Source organism: Rhamphochromis sp. 'chilingali' (genome assembly GCF_963969265.1).
Source record: "Rhamphochromis sp. 'chilingali' genome assembly, chromosome: 13".
Lineage (NCBI taxonomy): Eukaryota > Metazoa > Chordata > Actinopteri > Cichliformes > Cichlidae > Rhamphochromis > Rhamphochromis sp. 'chilingali'.
Genome location: NC_137940.1, coordinates 15,398,419 through 15,423,974, shown reverse-complemented (window position 1 = coordinate 15,423,974; position 25,556 = coordinate 15,398,419). Strand labels below are relative to the sequence as shown.

General features: G+C 41.2%; 1 protein-coding gene and 2 long non-coding RNA genes across 3 annotated transcripts; 2 read left to right on the top strand and 1 right to left on the bottom strand.

Moving 5' to 3' along the window:
* Positions 1-10,178: 10,178 nt before the first annotated feature.
* Positions 10,179-13,029, bottom strand: LOC308408761 (sterile alpha motif domain-containing protein 3-like; the record flags this gene model as incomplete). Its single annotated transcript, XM_080901172.1, has 7 exons — positions 10,179-10,786; positions 11,265-11,344; positions 11,506-11,674; positions 11,908-12,114; positions 12,405-12,569; positions 12,660-12,747; positions 12,992-13,029. 7 exons carry the CDS (start codon positions 13,027-13,029, stop codon positions 10,490-10,492), a joined length of 1,044 nt encoding a protein of 347 aa, XP_080757298.1. The 3' UTR covers positions 10,179-10,489.
* Positions 13,030-19,961: 6,932 nt separating this feature from the next.
* On the top strand, positions 19,962-22,446 carry LOC308408643. The gene is made up of 4 exons (XR_013973821.1): positions 19,962-19,977; positions 20,415-20,621; positions 21,072-21,237; positions 22,204-22,446. It is a non-coding gene; the product is annotated as an uncharacterized lncRNA (long non-coding RNA).
* Positions 22,447-22,466: 20 nt separating this feature from the next.
* On the top strand, positions 22,467-24,234 carry LOC308408644. Its single transcript, XR_013973822.1, has 3 exons — positions 22,467-22,604; positions 22,741-22,808; positions 23,319-24,234. It is a non-coding gene; the product is annotated as an uncharacterized lncRNA (long non-coding RNA).
* The last annotated feature ends 1,322 nt before the right edge of the window (positions 24,235-25,556 follow it).

Below are 25,556 nucleotides of genomic sequence, written 5' to 3'. Positions count from 1 at the left end.
ACCATGAAGAGGCCGCTAGAAAAGCTGCAACCACCAAGTACCTGCAGAGGGTGAGGAGTCCTGAGGAGTCAGCTGAATGGTAAGAACAAGATCCGGGCCATCAACACGTACGCCCTGCCCGTGATCAGGTACCCTGCTGGGGTAATAGGCTGGCCAAAGGAGGAGATAGAAGCCACTGACATAAAGACAAGAAAGCTCCTTACCATGCATGGAGGGTTTCACCCCCAAGAATGACCGAGCTAAGATCCTGTGGGACTTCCAGATACAGACGGACAAAATGGTGGTGGCTAACCAACCGGACATAGTGGTGGTAGACAAACAGAAGAAGACGGCCGTAGTGATCGATGTAGCGGTTCCGAATGACAGCAATATCAGGAAGAAGGAACACGAGAAGCTGGAGAAATACCAAGGGCTCAGAGAAGAGCTCGAGAGGATGTGGAGGGTGAAGGTAACGGTGGTCCCCGTGGTAATCGGAGCACTAGGTGCGGTGACTCCCAAGCTAGGCGAGTGGCTCCAGCAGATCCCGGGAACAACATCGGAGATCTCTGTCCAGAAGAGCGCAGTCCTGGGAACAGCTAAGATACCGCGCAGGACCCTCAAGCTCCCAGGCCTCTGATAGAGGACCCGAGCTTGAAGGATAAACCGCCCGCAGGGGCGTGCTGGGTGTTTTTTTTTTTTTTTTTTAATGTGTGAATGTATAAATGAAGTGTAAAATTGTTTTTGGATGAATGATTAAAGGTGCACATTGTTTTGAAACTGGGTGGGTGTGTGTGTGAGACAATTATCTTTTAAGGAAGTTCAGGGAAGTGTGCAAAATGCTGATGAAAGTATTGTGTGAATGATGCTACAAAACTGAGCTGAAAGAATGGTGATGGAAAAACTGCTAATTATCCTGAGGATTTGTGCCAAACGAGCTCTGTTAAGCACACTGAAGATTTTGATGTGAATACTTGCAGATGCAAAGAGCTTAGTATATTTAAGGGTGTGTGTGTGTGTGCGTGTACGGAGGGTGCATTCTTTTTAGATCAACACTTAGCAGAGATACAGAGGGTTTATAGACTGTAAATATAAAATAAGAGTTCGGTTAGGCTGTGAAAAACAGGTGGACTCTTCTTAACCTGAAAACATGAGTACAGCAGCAAAATGATAGATTAACAGAATTGGGATGAAAACAGGAAAGGCTTTGGCTTAAAATTTTACAGCTTCACCTCTCATTCTGTCCTTATCCTGAGAAGAAGCTTAAAGGACAGATAGAGCAACATCGTGTACTTGAAGAATTAACAGCAGGCAAAAGAAAGTGCAACTGAACTATAACACTGAAGACTCCAGCAGCAGCATGTAAGAAAACACTTGATGGAACATGCACTCTGAATTACAAGCTGGGAAGTTCAACAGTGAGATGACTGTGTGAAAGCACTGGACAGCACTGGACACTGGGTTTTATATTTGCCATGCTGGGAGTTAACCTCCAAAAAAAGACTGAAAAGATCAAAAGAGAAGGAATGAAGAGAGGAAACAGTTGATTTGGCCTGTGTTGATCTGGGGGTAGTGATGCGCGAATCATGAACGAATCGTTCAATACTCGAGAATCACTTTACTGACTCATGAATCATGATTCACAAGCCCAACTGACTCACTGACTCATCCCTGTTGGTGTTAGCAGCAATATATCTAGCTTATAATTAAAATTGTGGAGAAAAACACAACATCCAGTATCTTAACAAAAAAAATTCTGCTCAGAACTGGAAGAAAAACCCTGATTAGAAGCTCACATCAAGACAATAGCTCCTCGGTTCACAGTAGCATCGCTCTGCTAACATGCTAACAGCACATTTGAGCTACTCACCCCCGTCCTGTGCTGAATCGTAGGGTAAGCGAATGACTCAGGACTCACTAACCCCCTCCCTCCTGTGCTGAATCGTAAGCGTAAGCGAATCACTCAGGACTTGCTCACCCCCTCCCTCCTGTGCTGAATCTGTGGCTGTATCTCAATTCAGGGTCTGCACCTATAAAGGCTGCATTTTAAGGCTGATTACATCACAGTGGCGCGCCGAAGACTGTCCCAATTCAAAGGCTGCTCGAAATGCGGCCCTCAAATGCGTCCTTCATTTCCCTGAATTTTAAGGCTGTGGCGGTAGACTTCGTGGTCCCATATATCCCACAATTCATAGCGCGGCAGTCAGTGTGGATAATTCTGCCGCAGACGGCAGAAGCGGAGCGGCCGAAGAGTAAACTGTGAAAAGTAAGTACTGAATATTATGTCACTTATTTATGTGCAAATGTTTAATAATGAGGAACATTAAAACATTACTGTTGGCCACATGTCGGCAAAGTTATTTGCCATTAGCGATGTTTGTACGTTCAGCTTTTACTTGCTTTTAAAGCCTTTAAAATATAATAATACAATAGTCGACCTTAATCTTGCAGAGAATGTGATGATTTTGTGGATAATTAAAGTCAGTCATATATCCACAAACACAACAAGCTGAAAGTCAGTGATGCTGCTCGGTTTGCAGTCCTGAATATCATGGCACAAGCACGATTCACTGCACTGTTAATGTTAGCTATATTATATTGCTGCCTCTGTTCGGTGGTGTCAAGCCAAACGGACTTTAACATGTGTTTGAACGAGCTGACGGTTCACTCGTTAAGCTGAAAGAAAGATGCTTTAATCACAGGAGTCACACATGTGTCCACTGTACCAGCTGGGAACTCTTCTTGTTTAGCACTCGTAATAACACAAACACTAAATCCTCCTGTTTGTAGCAGTGTATACACCTGAGACTGTCACCTGTCTGTATGTCCTGCATTCTCTCTCTTTTTCTTTCTCTCTGATTGTGTAATAAAAGTATGAACATGTATTTATAAGTTACACTTGTGTTTGAATCCTGCAGCTTATCACACATTTGATTTCCATGTGTGACAACTTCAAGTGTCCAGAGTGAGGACAGACTGAGGCACCCGCTGCTGCACATCATCTGTGAGGCTTTGCACCCCTGATGATCCACCAGGACAAACTCAGCAGTGTGTGAGGAAGAGGAGGAGGAAGAGCCAGCAGCAGCTGACAGATGGAGGGAATAGACAGACTGTTCCCTGTTTGTGAAGGACTGCTAGAAAAGTTTAGAATAACTAATTGTCTGTCCTGAATCAGTCTTATTAGGTAATGTTCAAATAATTTTATCATTCCAGTGTTTGCAGTGTGGGAGAAAGTACTCGAGGCCTTCAAGTTACACACTATGAAAGGCAGAAACACGTTTAATGTTCAGAAACCTAAAGTATGTATCAGCAGCAGAATGGAGCTAAAAATAAATGTTTGTTTCAGTTCTATGAAGCTTTGTAATACATCTATATATACACTGTCAAAGATACTTGAGTGTCTTTGAGTGAAGATTTAAACAAACAAACGAACGAACAAAATATGTTCTCCTTCATTTCTGTCAACCACACGTTTCCAGCTATCATGGTTGCTAGGCAACCTGGGCAGCGCAACGGAGGCTAGACTGTCCCATTTCACAAGCCTCACACTTCCGGCCTTAGCGGTCTTTGAGTACGCGGCCCTTGAGGATCGTTGAGGCTGCGTACTTTAAGGCTGCAGACCTTTTAAGGCTGCAGACGCCACAAAGATTGCGCGGCCACGTCCAGACGCTGTCATGATCCTGGGTCGTTGAGCCAGCGTTTTGTGTTTCTTTTTGGTTTCATCTTGTGTTTGGTGTTTCTTCTGATTCTGTATAATTCTTTGGGTTGGTTGTCGTGTTTATTATCCCTACCTGTGTCTCCCTTCTGTGCTCCGTTCAGGTCCCTGCGTTTTGTTGTAAAACAGTCTGTGTGTTTCCGGTTTTACTTTGTAGGTCTGCTTCTCATCATGTCCATTAGTGTCAGCTGTGTCCACCCCTGCATGTCATCTCCTCATTACCTAGTGTATATTTATAGTGTGTGTTGGCTTCTGTTCATCGTTGGATCGTCTGTGTTTCTCGGTGTAACTACGTCTCTCTGCATTCTCAGCCCATGTTTCATGCTTAGGTTTGTTATTTAGTTTTTCCAGTCTAGGTTTTTTTCAGTCATTCGTCTTTTCTCACTGCCTGTTCGGTCGCTCCACTTCTGTAAATAAAACATCACTTTCATCACCAGTCCACTGCCTGCATTTTGGGTTCTTTTTCTCCTACACCACACGGCTCACCCCGCCAGCCGTGACAGACGCCTTCCTGACCACTCCGCTCCGACTATCCACTTTTCTTGTTTTTTACTTATCTTTTGCTCTGGTTTACGTCCCAAAATCCTCTAGTCTTATAGTTCATGACAGCGGATCACTTGTAAACATCAGTGCCAAGGTTGCACATCTAATCTTGGACACTTTTAAACCCCACCCTTCCTGCCGCCAGAGATTCTACACGGCGCGGAGAACAACAAAGGACGGGCCGCTCATCCGAGGCGCAGAACAAAGAAGCGCCGGGGGAAACGCGCTGGTATTAGGAACAGACTGAGACAGCAGGCGCATCGCGCACCACTGCCCAGTATCCTACTGGCCAATGTACAATCCATGGAGAACAAGCTCGATGACCTAAGAGCAAGGGTCACCTTCCAACGTGGCATGAGGGACTGCATTCTGCAACATTCTGTGCTTCACGGAGACATGGCTGACCCCCACCGTGCCGGACCAGGCCGTAACTCCATTGGATTCATTCTTTGTGCTCCGTGCGGATAGAACGGCAGAGTCGAACAAAACCAAAGGTGGAGGAGTGTGTTTCATGGTAAACAGAAAGTGGTGTGATGCCAGGAGCATTTCTACTCTTTCCAGCGGCTGCTCGCCACATCTGGAGTTCCTGAGCATTAAGTGCCGCCCTTTCTATCTGCCCCGTGACATCACCTCGGTCATCGCCACGGCGGTCTACATCCCACCCCAAGTGGACACAGGTATGGCTTTGTCCGAATTACATGATGTGCTGAGCTCGCTTCAAAACAAGGACCCGGGCGCAGCCCTCATTGTAGCAGGAGACTTTAATAAAGCGAACCTCAGACAAGTCATGCCAAACTTTTATCGGCATGTCTCGTGTCCAACGAGAGGGGATCGAATTTTAGATCACTGCTACACGTCATACAAGCAGGGCTACAAAGCTGTCTCACACCTGGCTTTTGGGAAGTCTGAACACAACGCCATCTTTCTCATTCCCCAGTATAAACAAAACATACGGAGGGAAGACGTGACCACGAGGGAGGTAAAACGGTGGACTGCCCAATCAGAAGCTACGCTACAGGACGCACTCAACGACGTCGACTGGGACGTGTTCAGAGCATGCGCAGTCGACATCAACGAGTTTATGGAAGTAGCAGTATGCTTCGTCAATCTGCTAGCGGAGGAGATTATCCCCACTGCGAGAGTCACCACATTCCCAAAAAAGGAAACCGTGGATGGACAGATCGATCCGCACTGCAGTAAACGCCAGGACTGCCTCCTACAACGCGGGTCTCGCCACTGGCGATATGAGCGCCTACAAAGCGGCCTCATACGGCGTGCGGCACGCGGTGAGAGATGCCAAACGCCGGTACAGGGAATGTGTGGAGTCCCGCTTCCACCAGGGCGACACATGGAGTATGTGTCACGGACTACGCACCATTACGGACTACAAAGCCAGGGACACTGCGCCGATCAACGCCGACTCTGCATTCACCAACGAGCTGAATCAGTTCTACGCCCATTTCGAGGTTAGCTAGGCGGCTAATGCTATCTACCACTTGACTACCGAGGACAGTGACGTCATCAGCGAGAGACCAGTGACCAGCATCGCGGAGCATGACGTCCGAGCGGCATTGAGGAGAGTGAACACAAGGAAAGCGGCGGGGCCAGACGGCATCACCGGCCGTCTGCTGCGCTGCTGTGCTAACCAGCTAGCAGGTGTGTTTACTTACATCTTCAACGAGTCCCTGGCGAAGTCTGTGGTCCCCACATGCTTCAAAAGATCCACCATCATCCCTGTGCCCAAGAACAGCAAACCCTCATCCCTGAACGATTACCGGCCAGTTCCACTGACCTCGGTAGTAATGAAGGTGTTTGAGAGGCTGCTGAAGAACATCATCTCCTCCTCCATCCCAGACACCACAGATCCGCTGCAGTTCGCCTACAGATCCAACAGATCCACAGAGGATGCCATCGCCCACATCCTGCACACCACTCTCAGCCATGTGGACAAGAAACAGGGTAACTATGTGCGGATGCTGTTTGTTGATTACAGTTCAGCATTTAACACAATAGTGCCCTACAGACTGTTCACAAAGCTCAGGGATCTGGGACTTAACAGCCGTCTGTGTGCATGGGTGTTGGACTTCCTCACTGGCAGAACTCAGGTGGTGAGGGTGGGTAGATGCGTCTCTAACAGCATCACCATCAACACAGGAGCACCTCAGGGATGTGTCCTCTCGCCACTGCTCTACTCCCTCTGCACTTCAGACTGTGTGGCCACCCATGGCTCCAACACCATTGTGAAGTTTGCTGACGACACAGTGGTGTTGGGTGCCATCTCCAACAACGATGAGGCGGCCTACATGGATGAAGTGAAGAATCTGGCATCATGGTGCCAGGACAACCACCTCCAGCTGAACGTCGGCAAGACCAAGGAGCTGGTGGTGGACTTCAGAAGGTGTCAGCACAGAGACTACAAGCCCATTATCATCAATGGAGCTCCAGTGGAGAGGGTGCAGTCCTTCAAGTATCTTGGTGTCCACATCTCCTCAGACCTGACATGGGCTGCCCACATTCAGGTCCAGACCAAAAAGGCTAGGCAGCGCCTGTATCACCTACGACAACTGAGGAAGTTCAGGGTCTCTCCAAAGATCCTCAGGATTTTCTATACAGGCGCTGTGGAGAGCATCCTCACACAGAACATGACATCGTGGTTTGGGAACAGCTGTGTGAAGGACCAAAAAGCTCTCCAGAGAGTTATCCATACAGCAGAACGCTGCTGCAGGATTGCTCTCCCCTCACTCCAGGACACCTACACCAGGAGATGCCGGACTAGAGCAGCGCAGATACTGAAGGACCCGTCCCATCCTGGCAACAAACTGTTCCAACTTCTGCAATCTGGTAGAAGGTTCCGCATCATCCGGGCAAGGACAGAGAGACTAAAGAGGAGCTTCTATCCCCAAGCCATCCGGGCCCTAAACACACACACCCGCCCTCTCACATCATCTACAATTGACTGAGACAGGACTCTCTTCCAGACACTCTAAACCAAGGCACAATGTACATTCCAAATTCCTTTAATTTTAAATATGTTTATATTGTCTACTCTGTAAAATAGTCAGATGTCTACTCATATTAATGTACAGAATTCACCTGCTTGCTGCTACTACTGCACATTCACCCAATGTATATACTATATATATATATATATATATAATGTTCTTCCTCTACCACCACCCCCCCCCCCCCATTTTTGCACATGTCGAGGCTACATTTCACTGTGTGTTATACTTGTATAACTATGCATGTGACAAATGAAGAACCTTGAACCTTGAATTGGGATACAGCCATGGAGCGAGTGAATCACTCAGGACTCACTAACCCCCTCCCTCCTGTGCTGAATCGTAAGCATAAGTGAATCACTCAGGACTTGCTCACCCCCTCCCTCCTGTGCTGAATCATAGAGCGAACGAATCACTCAGGACTCACTAACCCCCTCCCTCCTGTGCTGAATTAGATGAGAAAATATATATTTGACACATTTAAGGAAAATACTAATGAAGTAAAAATAAACAAAATAAATGTTTATTAAGCAATTTTGATAGGAAATTGCTTAATTTTAGAAATGTTTTTGCTGTTTTTGTTCTCTATAAAATAGTTGTTTTCTTTTAGAATCACTCATCTTAGCAGTAGGATATACATGAAAATGTACATTTTTTGCACTCCCTGGTCAACTGACTCAGTGAATCAAATGACTCAAAAAACCTGATTCACTTTGGTGTTTGACTCATTAAAACTCGATTCAGTAAAAATAATCAAATTTACCATCACTATCTGGGGGCCCACACAGGAAACTGAAAACAGAGACGAGGATCAGTGAAAGGTGAACCTGGATGTAGTACAGTGAAAGCATATGGGAAATTGGATTGAAGATTGAGACTGAACTCATGGAGGTTTAGAAAATGTCCAGAACATAACAACAGAAAGGTAAAAAAAAAAAAAAGAAAAAAAAAGGAGAGAGATAGATAAAGAAATAAATAAACTAACAATTACATGAATGAATAGAAAAGACACACACACAAATTGTTACATGTGAAATTATTTTTGGAGAGAATCAGAAGTGAGACAGTTTGAATCCACAGCTCAGTGCAAAGATGCATACATTACACCTGATTATTAAAAAAAAACACATGCAGTGAAGATCAGCTTACACTCAATATTAATATGAACACACAACATACACGCAATGAAGACATGCTTACATTCATGAATGTGAATACATGACATAAATGTTAGATTTAACATACTTAAAGCTTGAAGTTGAAGAATAACTCAGGGAGTTCCAAGATAATAGAGTGGTTTTTGTGAAAAGGAAAAAGGATAAAGCAGTGATTGAAAGTTTAAAGTAGTTTTAGAATAGTGAATTAGAAGTACTTTTGTGCCGATTGACCAAGACAAGTGATTATTCTAAAAAAAAAAAAAATAATAATAATAATAATAATAATGTGGTAATGTTTTTAATATGCATTTCTCTTGTCAAGGCAACTTATTCTGAGAGGAGAGAGTATGCAAGTTAGCTCAATGTGTGGTGACAAAAAAGAAGAACTGAAGCTTCCTGTCTATCTGTGAATGTAAATGTAGAATTTAGTGATGATAGATTGTTAGAAACTGTGTAGAAAAGGCTTAATGTGAATATTAATGTTGTGCAAAACTGTGTGGCTTTTAACAAGATTTTCTGTGTAATTAGCAGGTGAAATTATGTCAGTTGATCTCAGTCTCAGGACGCTGAAGAACCTGAGACCACTGAGATATGATGCGGGGAAAATGAACAGAGGGAGTGATTTTAAGTCTGATTTTAGACTATGTAAGTATTAGTTAAGCCAAGAGTTGGGCAAAACCTTTGTTGCCCTGAAGTTCTAATCCCCACAACATATTAATAGATTAATAAGTAAAATTTTTCTCTGATTAAGATTTTTGGGGTTGCTGTTTTAGTGATGGGTTGATTCTGTCAGTTAGGTTTGGGTTGTTTACTTATTTCAATAGTGGGAGTTTTACTAATCATGGAAACGTTTATAACTGGGCCCTTTAAAATTGTAACAGTGCACTTAGAGAAATCCTGTCAGGTGATTATGTTTTGTGTTTTGATGAACTAATAATCAGCTCTCTTTTTCTCATTTTTGTTCTAAGCAGGCCTGCAAGATTGAATTAACAGCGCTGTAAAAAATTTCGGGAGAACAAATTTAAGGTGACCTTTTCCAGATTACAACTGTGCCATCTGTGGGGATCTGATCAGGTTCTAAGATAATAAAGAACTCTTTTTCTAAAAACAAAAAACTAAATAAAACAAATGAATGAGCTCATGTTGCTGAGGGTGGAGAATTTGATTACTAGTCAAATTAGCATTCAGTCGTTCAAGGGTCAGAAGCTTCATCTGGTGAGAGTGTCCAGATGACACATCGGGAGAGGTGACTTAGAATGAAATAAGGTCAACGCCAACACGCTTACAGACACAGACATGACGTAGATTAGTTTCTGGGGTAGAGGTGAAAAACATTTTGCTTTGTCTTTGCTTAGCAAGAAGTAATGCAGAAGGTGTGAAAATAGGCATGCCCTGAATAGGTCGACAGGAAACATCTGGAGGCTGAGACAGCCATACACTCTCAGAAATAGGGGTGCCAAAGTGTACCAAAAAGGGTACAAATGCTTGTCGCTGGGGGTGTTCCTTTTTGAAGGACATTTCTGTACCCTTTAGGCTTGGTACATTTTTGTACCTTATGAAGTTGTACCATCTGAAGTACAATCATGTACTTTCCTAAGACATAAATGTACCTTCAAACTATAGTACAGAAATGTTCCCTTGAAAAGGGTACAATAGGGTACCTATGAGGGTACCCCCCCAGCGACAACCTATTTCGTACCTAAAGAGACAAAAATGTACCCCAATAGTCCAAAATATTTGGTTATTTAACCATTTATTTTCAATAATAGAATCACATCAAAGCATTTAAACAACCACAGGAATACATCCTTGATTACATTCGTATATTGCCATAGGACATGTCAAGAAAAATACATTCATTTAAAAAAAGTAAACAATCACATAAAGACATTAAACACCTGAACACAATGTTTTGACGGATCACACATGGCGTTGAAAAGAGTGATACTTGGAAAAAGCTGCCTGGCAGTCATTTATTCCACAAGTGATGCCGAAATGAGGCTCATGTGCGTGTACTAACCCAACATGTGTAATCATCTTCCTCAGAGTAAATGCCCTTTTTGAACATTTTGAACATTTGTGGAGTGGGGGCATATTTAATAGAGTTGGTTAAGTACCCTGGTGACACTTACTGGCAGGGGTTTGTCTCCCTGGTCTCCTATGTTGACAATGCAGTTCTGAAGAAAGACAAGTGTTTTCTTGAAGTATGCAGGGTAGGTCATGTTGAACACGAAGAAGGTGGAGAATGCTGAGATGTAGGCCTCATCCAGCGAGCAGCATGAGCAAACATCCACTCCTTCAACTGTGACAACACAGCGACACTGTCTTGAGAGGGCAGTTGTCCAACTCTTATCCTTCATTCGAATGGTTGGGTATGGACTCATGGGAGTATTCTGCAGAAGAGGAAGAAAAACATTAGTATACAGTATGTTTAAGCAATATGTGCCAAGTGGATTTTCAACAGATTCCTCAAATTACCTTCTTTTTTTTGCTGCAAAACAAAACTGTCTATTCTGATAACCTGTAAACATGGCCCCTACTCCAAACAAAAAGCTTCTTGACCAATGACTGTTGTGGTAGTGTTTGATAAGCTGCTAAAGTTTGACATAATATTCAAGGGCAAAAGCAATCACCCCTGACAGTGACAGTACCTGTGAAGAAGAATTTCCCTAAGGGGACAATAAAGGTCAATCTATCTATATAAACACCAGACAAAACCCAAGAGCACAGCAGCACTGTGGATTAACAGCAGTGTTTCCCCTACATTAGCTTAGCTGTGATGCTGAACCGCAGCTGAATTCAGCTCCATGCCAACAAAACACAGAAAATGAAACTTGTGGCAAAAGGCTATGCATTGCATCATGCATTTACCTCTCCAAGGATGATGAAATCTTCTATCTTCTCCTTGAAGATGGATGACAAGAGGAGAAGTGCCCCCTTGAAGTCAATTCCTAGGTCATACAGATGCAAATACACTTCATTAGATTTTGATAGCATGCAAATTCCCATTAACATGCTCTTGACATGGCACTATGGTACATCAATTATCTTTGGAAGAGAGAGCAAATGAATTGTCACAAAATTTACTATTTGTATGAGGTCAAATTAGCACCTGTAATGTCTTCAGCCAGTGCATTCTCTCTTGCCTCCATGTAGACCTTCTTCAGTGGCAAATCCTTGGTCATTTGAAGAACATTTTGAAGAACAGCAGTGAAGTTTTCGCTAAAGCGGCGACAGATGTTGTCTTGGCAGGGATGCATTAAATCAACCTCATCACACAACTGGAAATGAAAAGAGCAGAATAGACAAAAGAATGACATTTTACATTGAGGATTTAAACTTTTGACATGTTTAAAGACACAGACTGGAGATAAATGTAAAGTGCTTTAACCCTTGAACAAAAATTCTAAAGATAATGAACAGATTGATTAATCAGTTAGTACAGAAAATAATAATCAGATTTAGAGACAAAAAAATCATTAGCTGTTTCCCCAATCATCTTAACAATTCTTACCCCTGCAGATGTCCCCAGGAATGGATATCTCTTTAATAGGTCCACAGTACACATTCCTTCAGCTACCTCTCGACGTCTCCATGCAAAGGTTTTTGTCATGCGGTCTTTCACCAGTGCTGTGTCAGGATGTAGCTTCTTGTGCTGATCATTTAGCACCTTGATATGAGCATCAACGGAGGCTGCATCTTCCCCCACAAAGCACGAATCCTTTGTCAAAGCAGATATCAGTATTATCATAAGTAAACTCTGATAAGTTAATGTTACTCGAAATGCGGTAATTTGTACACCAAATGCTTTGAAAAAAATGCAAAAATGTTGAATAGGAATTGCAAGTTGAGCTGACTTTTGTTAAATCAACTGTGAAGTTCCTTTTTCTATGTTAATGTTATCTGTTAACATGTTTCTTTCAATTAATGTTTACTTTTAGCTTTACAGTGAACATAATAAGACTACATATGTTACCTTAGCTCTTAGAGGCTGAGGGTGTGAGGACTTACGAGAGAGGGCTTCAGTCTCTTCAGACAGGAGCTGCTGGATTCCTCTGTGGTCCGATGTTTCTGCGTGCGTCCAAACTTTTCTTTAACCCGGTTCACTTCTTCGTTGCTGATTAGGGGAGCCCGTTCTGCTTTGAACTTTCTCTTGAGTTGGCTGTGCCAGGTGTCCTAGTTGTTTCAAATGTATATAAGTAGTTAATTATGGTTACTTTATATTAATATAATCTATAAAAGAAACAAAAAAGGAGAGGTACTCACATAACCATTTCCGTGTACATCTCTTGAGAAAGGATACTTCACAATCAGGGCTTTGATGACCTGGATGTAGTCTGAGTGGGTTGGGTACCTGTTTCAAACATAAGAAAAACAACCCACAGTACACTGATTACTCTTATCCTTTCCTGGGGGCTTTTCTGTTCTTCAATTCTTCTAATCATATTGTTATTACCGTAAATAGTATGTTGTAGACCAATGTCAAATCAATGTAGCTAAAGTTGATTTTAATTTTTTAAAAATGGGTGTGGACAAACAGCCACACCTCTCCCAAACTTCATTAATTAATTGACTGCAGTCCTGAATTATTAATTTACTCTTGAGCAAATTCGAAAATGAACACTTTGGCTATCATAGTCCAGACAAGGTCTGGAGACACAGGATGTATGGTTTTACCACTATTGCCAGTTCATTGGAACCGTGTGTCACACCAGACTCGAACGCTGGTCTCCAGATTGGGAGGCAGATGGGCTAAGCATTTGTTCTCTGCCTCTCTTACAACAGCAATATTAATATTAAGAAATTAATGTAATTATTCAGAAAGGAACCCTTACATTGTGTACTGTGACAGCATTTCATAAAGACTCCCAATTATTTTGTTTCGGTACTTCTGTTCTTTCTGGACTGGTTCTTTGAGATCCAAGCGACTCTGGACATCTTGTGGGAATTTTGGAATGGAAATAACTGCAGGCAGTCTACGGCAAGAAGGTATAGAACTGCAATACAGTAGGAAAACAGCATTAACTAGCCATTTTGCAAGCACTTAAATGCATATGCAAATTTAGACATTTATCACAACCTACCTCTGGTTTGCTTGGGACACTGGACCTTCAACTGTACCTTCAAATGGGTCGACCGGTTGTAAAGTGATGATGACTTCCTTGTAGCGGTTTGTGAAGTCTCTGAACTTCAGCTGCTTTTTGAAAGACTTGTCAAAAAGATATGCAACCATGGTCTCAGTGAGTCCACAGTCTACCGTCTCTCCATCTAAATCGTTATCTGAAATATAAAGTACAGTATGAAATAAAAATAAAACCATTTTCAAATTTAGTTTTAAAGTGACATTATGGTCAATACATAATAATAATAATAATAATAATAATGATAATAAGGTCAAGGTCAAGGTCAGATTTATTTATATAGCACATTTCCAACAGCCGATGCTGCACAAAGTGCTTAACAATAACAATAAAATTAAAAACTACAGTGTGATACAATAATAACAATAGAAACAATAAAATAGAAGAATTGAAACAATACTAACTAATTCAGATAAATCCAAAATGCTTGGGTCATAATGTGTTAAAAGCCAGAGCGTAAAAGTGTGTCTTTAGTAAAGATTTAAATTGCTCAAGAGTTTGAGCAGATCTAATATTAAAGGGGAGACTATTCCAAAGTCTGGGACCTGCCACAGAGAAGGATCTATCACCACGAGATTTGAGGTTAGTCCGTGGAATGGACAACAATAGTTTTGAACTAGATCTCGTGGGTTTTCCTGGAGCATAGGCAGAGAGGAGCTCTGACAAGTAGGGGGGGGCTCGGGCGTTGAGTGACTTAAAAACAAAAAGTAAGAGTTTAAATTGGATCCTGTAGGGGACAGGGAGCCAGTGTAAAGAGGCTAAAATTGGGGTTATATGCTCTCTCCGTTTGGTACCGGTTAGCAGGCGAGCAGCAGCATTTTGAACCATCTGAAGGCGATGGATGGTGGCATGATCTAGGCCATAATACAATGAATTGCAGTAGTCCAATCTGCAAGTAAGAAAAAGGTGGATGATACGCTCGAAGACGTCAGCCGGAAGGTATGGCTTTATCCTGGCTAGCTGTCTTAGCTGAAAAAAACAGGACTGAACTACTGCACTCACCTGCTTATTCAATTTAAAAGAACCATCAATGTAAATTCCGAGGTTTTTTACATGTGTTTTACAATACGAGGAGAGGGTACCCAACGTGCTGTCGATATGATTGAAATTGCCAAAAATGACAACCTCAGTTTTGTTTTCGTTTAGCTGTAAAAAATTTAATGATAACCACTGTTTAACGTCGTCAAGGCAGCGTAATAAGAGCTGCGGTTGATCTGATCCTGATTTTAAAGGTAGATAAATCTGTAGATCATCCGCAAAGCAATGAAATGAAATGCTGTACCGCGAGAAGATGGAGCCCAATGGCAGCAAATAGAGTGCGAAGAGGGCGGGACCCAAAATAGAGCCTTGAGGAACGCCGTATTTAAGAGGAGCTAATTTGGAGTTGTGGGGGCCCATATTGACATAAAAGAACCTTTCTGTCAAGTAGGAGCGAAACCACTGAAGGGCAGATCCTTTTAGGCCAGCATGCGATTCTAGCCGTGATAACAGGATGTCGTGGTCAACCGTGTCAAAAGCTGCTGACAAGTCCAACAGTAAAAGTGCAGCAGGGCTGCCAGAATCCATAGTTAAGAGAATATCGTTAAAAATCCTTAAAAGTGCTGTCTCAGTGCTATGTAATGATTTAAAACCAGATTGAAATTTTTCTGAGATCATATTAGAATCGAGGTGTGCCTGCAACTGTAGATAGACCACTTTCTCCAAAACTTTAGATAGAAAAGGAAGCTTTGAGATGGGCCTGTAATTAGACAGAACAGTTGGGTCCAGGTTTTGTTTTTTAAGAAGGGGCTGAACTACAGCTTGTTTGAAGCATAGTGGGACGCAGCCTGTAGTAAGGGACGTATTAATCAATTTCAGAATAAAAGGGCCAACAATATTAAAAATGTTTTTGAGCAGACTCGGGGGAAGAGAATCAGAGGGGCAGTGTGATGATCTTAGGCCACTAACTATCGCGGTCAGGTCCTTAAGGGAGACGGGATCAAACTGCTCTAAGACAGCTGAACACACAGGTGGAGGGCTTTGAACTGAGACAACAGACAACGAAACAAGGGCCCTAATCGATAAGATCTTGTTATTGAAAAATGCTAAAAAATCATCGCACATACTTGGTGAAGAAGTAACTCCAGGATTATCACATAAACTAAAAAAGCGATTAAGAATGTTAAAAAGTACCTGAGGCCTATGACCGTTTGCTGATACTAAGCTATCATTGTGAATCTGTCTATATTCCCCAAAAGGAAGTTACAATTAATTCTCTTGATTAATTGTTAATATAAATTAACTGGTAATATAAAAATGTAAGTAAGTGTCCCTGCGCAGAGCTTACAGCTCTCATATTCGAAAATCCGACTAAGTAGGTGGAATGGTACAAATGTGTACCTTCCATTGTTTAAAATCCCTTTGAGCGGGAAACAAGTTAGATGCGATAAATTTTGCTTAGAAAACGATTTTGTTAATAGCTATATTTACATACTAGCATGTTTTGAGAAATTATTGATTTTTTTTACATTGTTGTACACGGTTCGTCACTATTTATTGATAAAACACTCGAATACCGCAGGCAGACAGACGTTGAACATTCCACCAACAGTCTAAATAGTCCACATTTGTACCTTTCTTTGTTTAAAACTTAGCTAACTGCTATCTTTCGCCCATGTTAAATCTAGCTCTTCGGACTTTTGCTAACTCTACTGTAAAATTACACGTTGTAATTTTTATAAAAACACAAAATCACACCCGACTTACCTCTAAATCTTTGCGCCTCGTCGTCTGACACATCAATGCCTTCTTCCATCAACCTTTTAAGGAGCTCCTCCGTGGATAACCCCCTGAGAGTCATTTTCTGCGTCAACGCTAGTCAGCGCGGAGGCGGAGCACTCATCGCTGCTGCCTTTTCGGCCTTTGGGATTAATGCGCGTTGCGAACTTGACACATGAAAATACAACATTGTGGTATTAATGCGCAGTTGTTTAGAAACCGTTATGCTGTCTTGGCGAACTATATTTGTAACTTACAAAATGTAGTCACCGTAACATAAAAATCTGCTTGACATTTTAACTTCCAAAGAACCTCGGTTTAACTTGATGTTGCAAATTCCATAAAAACATCACAATTAATGAACAATTCTAGGATGTAGTAAAAGCAAAAAAGTAAATGGCCAAACATAACAGTAAAATGATTTCACGTTTTTGAAAGATTTAAAACATTAAAAAATTATAACTGGAACTTAATAAAATGGAAATGGACCAGTTTTTTTTTTACATCATTTGGTTGTGCCTGCATGTCATTGTGTGTGTGTGTTTTTTAATATAATTTAACATAACTTACACAAAGGTAGGTTACAGATATTCTTTGCATCATAGGATAATTTACGTAGAGAGGAGAGGACCAACAGATTTGATTATAACATGTAGCTTTTATGAGCACACTCACATCTCATATGAATTTTACAATTAACCAGGCCCATCCAGATTTTCCCATGCTGACCCATTACCACATTCTGCCACTGTCACTGCAGTACAGGTCAAAATGGTACAGATTTGTACTTTATTTCAAATTGTACCTTTAAAGGGGCGTTTCTGGACTTTTAAAGACCAGTATTGTACTTTTAAGGGAACATTTTAAAAAAATGTACCTATAGGTACAAAAATGTTCTTCTCTCGTACCTCTATTTCTGAGAGTGTATAGGGCAAAATGTGGTTGAGCTTGTAACTGTATGTGTGCCTGCAAAATAACAGTTTTGTACAAGATGTGCTCGAGATGATCAGATAAGAGAAGAAGAGAGCTTATTAAAAGGGTGTCAAAGGTTGTCAAAAGTGTTGTTTACCCAAATAAATAAAATTGAAGATTATATATATGTATAAATGATAGACCCTAGAACATGATAGGTTGAACCAAGTTTAAATAATTAAGAGAACAATTGATGAACATAATTATGGAGGCATAGCAGGGAGAGGTGTTTTGTTGATCCTTTACAGGAGATTTCCGGACCATAGCGAAAATCACGGAGCGGTTGGCAAGAATACAGGAAGGACCAGACCGAACGGAACTAGAAGAAAGGGGCACCCAAAAGAAGAACAGAGAATCGCACAGTTTCAGAAAGTTTGTTGTGTAGGAGATTAAAAGAACCGGAGTCAATTTTTAAAGAGGAAACAGGTTAACGTTATAGAGGCATTTTCCAAAGAGTGACAAAAGTAATGTAGGACCTTTTACCAGAAAAAGTTAATTATATCTGTTTGGATTCTACCGTGAGCAGTGAGGGAAGTCAGAAGTGGATTTAAACTCGGATTCTACTTAAAAAGGGGGTAATACTTAAGGGAGGACAGTTCACAGCCCGCCACAAACGTGAGGTGCTCTCTAAGAGCTTGGTCTTTGTTATATTTTAGCTATTAGTGTCACATGAAAGTAAAACTTAATGGGATAAATTAGGGTGATGTGGTAAATGGGATAAATTCCCCTGGCTGGTGTACTCCCTTAATTCAGTAGTCCAGGACTTCCTGCTCTCAACTCTCCACCTCCACTCTCCTAATCAGGTTGCTCACCAGCCCGGTCAGCTGGTGGATGCACAGCCTGACACGCCGGCCCCGACGTCTACCCGGAAACGACGTTCGCGCCTCACGTTCCTCACCGCAGTCGACTTCCCGGACATCTCAAGAGCCGGCTGTGGTGAGTAATAAGGACACTTTTTCATTTCTCACCTCATCTGCTTCTTTGTTTACAGTGGGTGGTGACACCGCCGACGCTGCTGTAAGGCAGCCAACAGTAGCTAGCGTTGCCTCATTCAGCAATCTCCACACTGCTCACTTCTTCACCATCTGTAGCAGTGCCACCTGCTACAACGCCACCCGGACCTGCTCGGCCCGAGCCGGAGGAGCTCGCGCTGCCAGCCGAGGAGCAGCTCAGCGAGCCGGAGCTGGAGCAGCTCAGCGAGCCGGAGCCGGAGCTGGAGCAGCTTAGCGAGCCACCAGCTGAGGAGCCTGCACCGCTGCAGCTCAGCGAGCCACCAGCTGAGGAGCCAGCACCGCTGCAGCTCAGCGAGCAGGAGAAGCCAGCGCCGCTGCCGGTGGAGCCAGCGCTGCTGCCGGAGGAGCTCAGCTTTACCACCCCATTCACGTGGTCATCAAAGGTAAGTGCAGAATCAATCTTTACTCCAAGAGTTGTGATCAAATTTTTCAAATGAAGGGTCAGAACAGCGAAATCAACATCTGGAGGGTCGGAAAATCGATTTGTGCCAAATAAAATCGCTTTTGCAATTGTTAAAATTTAAAAAAAAAATTTAGCCATCCATGACTTATCATCACTAAGACAGTCAAGGAGAGGTCAAATTGGGAGGGTATCCACATGACTAAAAGGTAAATAAGGCTGGCAGTCATTAGAATATAAATGAAATGGCACTTTGTGTTTTCGGAAAATCACGTCAAGAGGGAGAAGATTTAGCAAAAATAAAAGTGGCCCAAGATCCCTGCGGCACACCCCAACACAGAGGGGCCACAGAGGATGAAGCCGACCCCAACATACAACCCGTTCTCACTCCCGACGCGTAAAATAATGACGATTTGTCACGTCCCTTAACTTCTCATGCTGACGCCTAAGGTACCCTTCCACGTTTTTATGTTACGCTGTGGGTTGTCAATTCATTCCAATATGAACCCGCTCGCGGCGATCAGAGACGCTTCGAGCAGAGGCTCCAGCCATCCATTTACTCCAGTAATAACCCCGTCACGGCGAAACATGACGCCGTGAAGCACAATCTAACTGGAGAACCGGGGACCCTCTCCGCGAACGGGTTTTTCTCCCTAATTTAATGCTTTCTTTTAATGACATCGTTAACATTTCTCAACAAAAACACGTGAAAGTATCACTGATAATTCAACAATAAAATCGCTTCATGTTGTGGCCATCACACAGTGTTTTCCAAACTGATTCACGATCTGAAAGTGCGCAGATTTAACGTACATAATCCTTTGTTAGGTTTATTATTTTCATTTCACACGTAAAACACATTTATAGATTCATTCACCACTCTTGTTAGTTTTGGATGCGCTCGGCTCCAACCAATCAGACCAATTTACGCAGACGCACTAATCCCGTAACTGCACACTACCCATAATCCTCAACCGCCATCGCTATGGAAATGAAGATAACAACAGCTTGGTGCTACCCGTTATTCCTTTATTTACTCTAAAATAATAACCAGCGATAATACGAAATTAAACTGGCCCAGTGTTTAATTATGTAATTAAAAATTGCAAATTTTAGTATTTTTTTTTTACAAATTGCAATATTTATCTACAGCGCACCTTTAGCGACACGTCAACAGATCTTAAGCAAGGCGATTGGATGGTTTTTACTGCAATGCATCTTGGGAGTCGTAGTAAATGTATCTTTCAACTCACGGTCCTGCAGCGAAGTTTTCGAGTGGACACAAGGCAGATCCTAGCTAAGTAAGTTGTGATAAACTGTGGGTAATTTGCATGTTCACTGAAATATTAATTTCAGTGATATTAAACTGATATTAAACTTGAAATGTTTTCACAGAGCAGTCTGTGTACCAAGAGAACTACTTCTGCAAAAGTTTATTTAATTTTTTTTGTGATGTATTCTCATGTGTAAGACACTTGCTTGGCCACCCAGCTAATGTTAGTACTGCTCTATTTTAGCAATGTATCTTTTCTGTAATCAATTCAGGTTTTTTTTTTAACCCTATTCACGTAATTAACTCAATATTAATGACTTTAATCTCATAATTGATTTTTTTTTCTAAATATGGTGTAATACTGCCTCGTAATATAAGTTATTTCTTTGGTCATAAATTATTTTTGTAATCGTTTCACCAAAACAGACCTGAAATAATCCCTACATGTTCCATTTTCATTTGCAGAAATGACAAAGCCAAAAACCAAACCATGCCCTTCCTGTCAGGCCCCAAACACCTGCAACAGGAAGACATGCAGTGGATGCCTGGGCAGCCTGAACGTAAAGGAGGGATTGAAAAAAAAACAGGAACAGTTTAAAAACAGTAACTGGGCTGCCTCTGTTAAAAAAAAACAGAAATGCGAGCAGGGTGGTTAATTCAGCCCAGTTGTCAGTAAGTTTAAAAGTTCTGATCTAATAAGTGGTTGGTCTGGTAGACAATTCTTTATTAATCACAGTTGTCAATGTTTTCTTGTATATCATGAAGTAAGAAACTAACAAGACATGTATATACACATAAAATATTAATTTATAAAAGAGCATAAATAAAAAAGTTATTCACATCAGAATAACATCATCACACTAAAGACATCCAACTAGAAAAAACTTGTTAAAAACTATTTTTATTCAAGCTACTTCTGATTTTTAATTTAATCGGCTATTAACTGAGAGACAAAACATTTCAAGATGGATTTTATCATACATTTACAGGTTTGGTCACCATAAATACTTTTTAACTATCGACAACAATAAAACAACAAAGATGTGAAACTTAAAGGTTTGTTATACATCAATTTGCTTACATGAAAGACTGGCTGCATGTTTTTCTTTGTTGTTCTTGCAGGTTTCAAAGCTACATGCCCTGGGCTACCAACCAATTCTGTTTCTTGGACAGTTTGACCGTAAGGGCCGTATAGTAGGGGACGTGATCACTCAGATCGAACCAGCGGAAGGTGCTGCACGTGACATCCTCATGAAGATGAGGAAGCTTTATGAACACCTTCTGAGAAGTAAGATATGCTTTGTCCATTATCTGTAACCAGGTGTCCTTATCAGATAGCCTATCCTAGCTGTCTTTGGGTGATACTCATGGTACACCCTAGATAAGAAGGCAGATCATCACGGGGTACATAGAGACAAACAAGATGGTGAGGATGAGGATAGTTAACAGTCACCAGCTATTCTATTCTACTCTACTCTATTCTGTTCTATTCTATTATTCAGCCAAGGTTCAGACCAGTAACCTTCTTGCTGTGAGGTGACAGCTGCCCTACATGTCCTGTTGCTAACATGAAAATAGTGTTATATCTGCCTTATTACCTCCCCATGTGTCGGTCACATCACCAAAGCTAGCCATACTGAACCTCTGGTGTTACCCACCTGAACAATTTTGTATGTGTGTGTGTATAGTATGGTCTTTCACACTCATGTATATACAAATGTAATTTTAAAAATCTTCACGAAAACCAGACCTGATAATTCTCTTCGAGACTTTCTAGTATAACAAATGTTATATAATGTTACCAATATGAACACCAAGATTCTTAAATAACTTATATACTTCTTAAGAGGTTACCTGATTACCTCCCTGAGGTAGTTAGCATCACCATTGTACAAAACTCCTAAGTCACAGTACTAGCTTGAAGTGTCAAATGTTATTCACTACAAAGTCAGGAAAGTAGTGTCATCCGAGGAAAAAGTCATTATCTATCTGGATTTATAGTCACACTCATTAATTTTTTAATGTACAATGTAGAAAAGCACTACAGATGTCACACTACCCTAGAGGGCACTTGTACTGAATTATTTGGGTCAGTGAGTGTGCGAGATGACTTATTTGATGCCAATATTTACCAGTTGTATCTTTAGTAAAAACTTAACTGAAAACATGCAAATCACTACTTATTATGTGTTTATGTGTACTGTACATTTTTTCAACCCATTTTAATGAATGTTTAATATTTAAAATTTTTCAGAATTACAAGCTTCACCTCCTGCTAAAAGTTCTACACCAGCAGCTGGACCATCCTCTGCTGACAGTGTCGATGCTGGACCAGTCCCAGACCCAGAGGCTCTAAACGAGGAATTTATTCTTCATTTAGAGCCTGTACCAACATCTTCCCTCTGTCAGCCTCCTGCATCCTCCTCTTCATCTCTGCTTCCTCCTGCATCCTCCTCTCCATCTCTGCTTCCTCCTGCATATTCCTCTCTGTCTCTGCTTCCTCCTGCATCCTCCTCTCCATCTCTGCTTCCTCCTGCATCCTCCTCTTCATCTCTGCTTCTCCTGCATTCTCCTCTCCATCTCCACATCCTGCATCTCCCTCAATTTCTACGGTGTACACCTCGGATGTCCCAAACAAAAAAAGGACAAGGAAAGGTTAGACGTTATGGTATTGTAAATGTACGAAACACATGACAGGTTCGTTAAGTTTGTTAAGATTTCTTTTTCTTAATTTTTGCATTTTTTCCAGTTTTACAGAACTCATGTAAATATTTCATTTGTTATTTTTCAGAATGCCGAAAACACCGTACACAGAAGATTTTCAAATATGAAGAGATAGTAGACAGGAGAGTTGTAAATGTAAGTAATTTAGCCTGCTGTTGTGCAGATTTGTTTGCGTCTTTGGACTTCCCGGATTTGAACTGTGCCTGACTGAATATCCATAAGCTTTTGTATTTGATGAATCTACACTAATTCAGCCACTGAGTCAGGATTTCACTCCAAATAGGACATTAAATAAGAACAGACCACCTGATACGACCTGGTCGTGCTGCCTTCCTGATGTTTACGTTCTTTAAAGTCCTCCTGACATCATGCTCAGAAGGAGTGATTGATGTGGAGGTGCTCCTTCCCATTCAGTAACATCTGCTTCAGTTAGTTTTGCTTGTGAGCCACAATGTAAGCAGTGTTGCTTTGCTGACATGCACTCGATGCTGGCAGTACACGCATTGTAGTGGTTCTTATGTTTTTGTAAACTAATTGTATAATATATTGAGCCATTCAATAGTACACAAATGTTTATAAGCTCCTTTTTGTATGCAACTTGCATGTCTTTCTTAATTAATTGTTTGTTTATATCATGTTTTTCAGGAAAAAGAAGAAGTTAAAGTCAAGTGGAAGCCTTGCTCAACATGGTATGTAGTAACAACTTTGTTGGACGGGAACAGACATTCATATTGTTGATAAATAGTTATCAACTCAATTTGAATTCATGTATTTGGACTAGAGTAAATTGGGAGCTTTTAGCTATCGAGCTCCTCTTCTGTGAGGAGCTTGATAGCTGTCCACCTCCAAAGTCCATTATGAGTTTTGGAGGTGGACATGGTCAACACTTTTAAGAGTAGGCATAAGACTTTACTTCTTTATAGAGCTTATAGTTAGGGCTGGTTCAGCTCAGCCCTTAGTTATGCTGTAATAGGACCAGACTGCTGGGGGTTAGTGTCCCCCCCCCCTCTCTCTGTCTCTTTCAGGGTTATGCAGGCTCAGTATTGGTTGAAGATGCAGTCACGTCTCCTTTTACTGAAAACTCTCCCCCTCTCCCTCACCACCATCTGTAAACATACATGTCTCAGTAATGCAGTTCATGCATGTTACTAACTAAACTTCTTCCCTGGAGTTTCTGTGCTCTCTCATCCAGCAGGTTCCAATGGATCGTGGCTGCTGCTGTGGTCCTGCTTGACATCTACTACATATATTAATACTCTCTGACTTGATTTGATTAATTTATATTACAATGAAGGTGTATAAAGCATGACATGAATATAGAAGATATTTCATCCTAAAAAATTGTCATATGTCACAACCTAAATTGTCCTATTTTGTGTGTGGTTGTCGTTGTTGTTTGTTATGTTTTTCTCCTGACAGTGGCAAAGTGTGGGATGACACATGGGAACCTGCGCAGTTTTACACACAGTAAACCAGGCACCACAGGTCGCAGAGATCGCACAGTTCACAGCTTGTAGTTCAGCATAAAAGTTCAAAATAAAATATTTACTATACATTTCAACCAGTGTCAGTCTCTGTTTCACTCTCTAATTGTGGCTTAAGTACCTAACACATTCATGAATCTGATCGATCAATAATATCTTCCCTGCACTCGACATCTCATAGTTTTACATATCAGCCAACATTATTGTCTACATCCTCATAAATATAGAAGTGACTTGCTTATTATAACATATTACAAGGTAAAGTAATACTGCACTGCACGTATAGTAAGTAACACCTACTGTGTATGGGAGCCTAAAGTGAAGTTAACTGCACCAGTACCAGCTTCAGAACATATTGTATATTATATGTTTCTACCTTTTTGTAATATGTCATGTTTAGATGCAGTGACAATTGCACATTTGGAGTTGTGGTCATATGTGGTCTTTATATACAGGGTATTAAAAAAAATTGACTTTTTTTGCTATTTTTCTTGTTTGTTTGCACAATATTATTGTGTACATATTACATATGTAACATTATTGTTAATATTATAGATATCAAAGATACAATTTGATTGAGGGTTTTCCTGTCATAATTTCAATAAAAATGCAATTACACACGTAAACAATAGGATCAAAATAAACTTTTAAAAAGTCTGTTGATCAAATGCTGATTTTCAAAACATTCTAGAGGAAAACAGAGATAAAATAATCTGAACAGTAACAGTGATTGTGGATGATGATGGAGGCTTCAATGGATTATTCTGTTTCAATCAATAGGTTCGTATCTATGACAATAATTTGATAAGTTTAACAGGTTGGTTTAGGCCTGGCAATACAGCAAATATTCACAAACTTTTGTTTTTGAAGAATGTTTATCTTTTTTGGGATGAAGCTATCTGGCAAAATGAGACAACCCTATTAACCTCATCTTTATGTCTTTTTTGTGGCTATGATACTGGATTTTGGTTTGATGCATATGCAGGTTACAGCTGGGGAATGGCAGTATGTTGTGGATTGATTTGGCATGTTCAACCACTGTTACACCAAACTCTCTCACTTATAACATGATAAAGGCCTCTTACTCAGTGTCATGGATTTTCTATACTTTTGGGGACACAGGGCCAAAGTCTGAGGCAATAACTCAGATCAAAGAAGGCAATGATTCTAAAATGGGAGTTTACTTATGTCATTATATATATCCAGGAATATGTGCCTGAGGATAGTTGTCATGAAATCAATATTAAATCAAAGTATTCCTTAATTACCACAGCTGACACGAGTTCTCCATAGCTGCCTGCTGTCTCAGGATCTGTCTCCAAAAAGGACCAGGGAGCGCTAACATGTTATGTTCTAAACTGATGAAGAAAATGCACATTAAACATAGTATAAACTTACT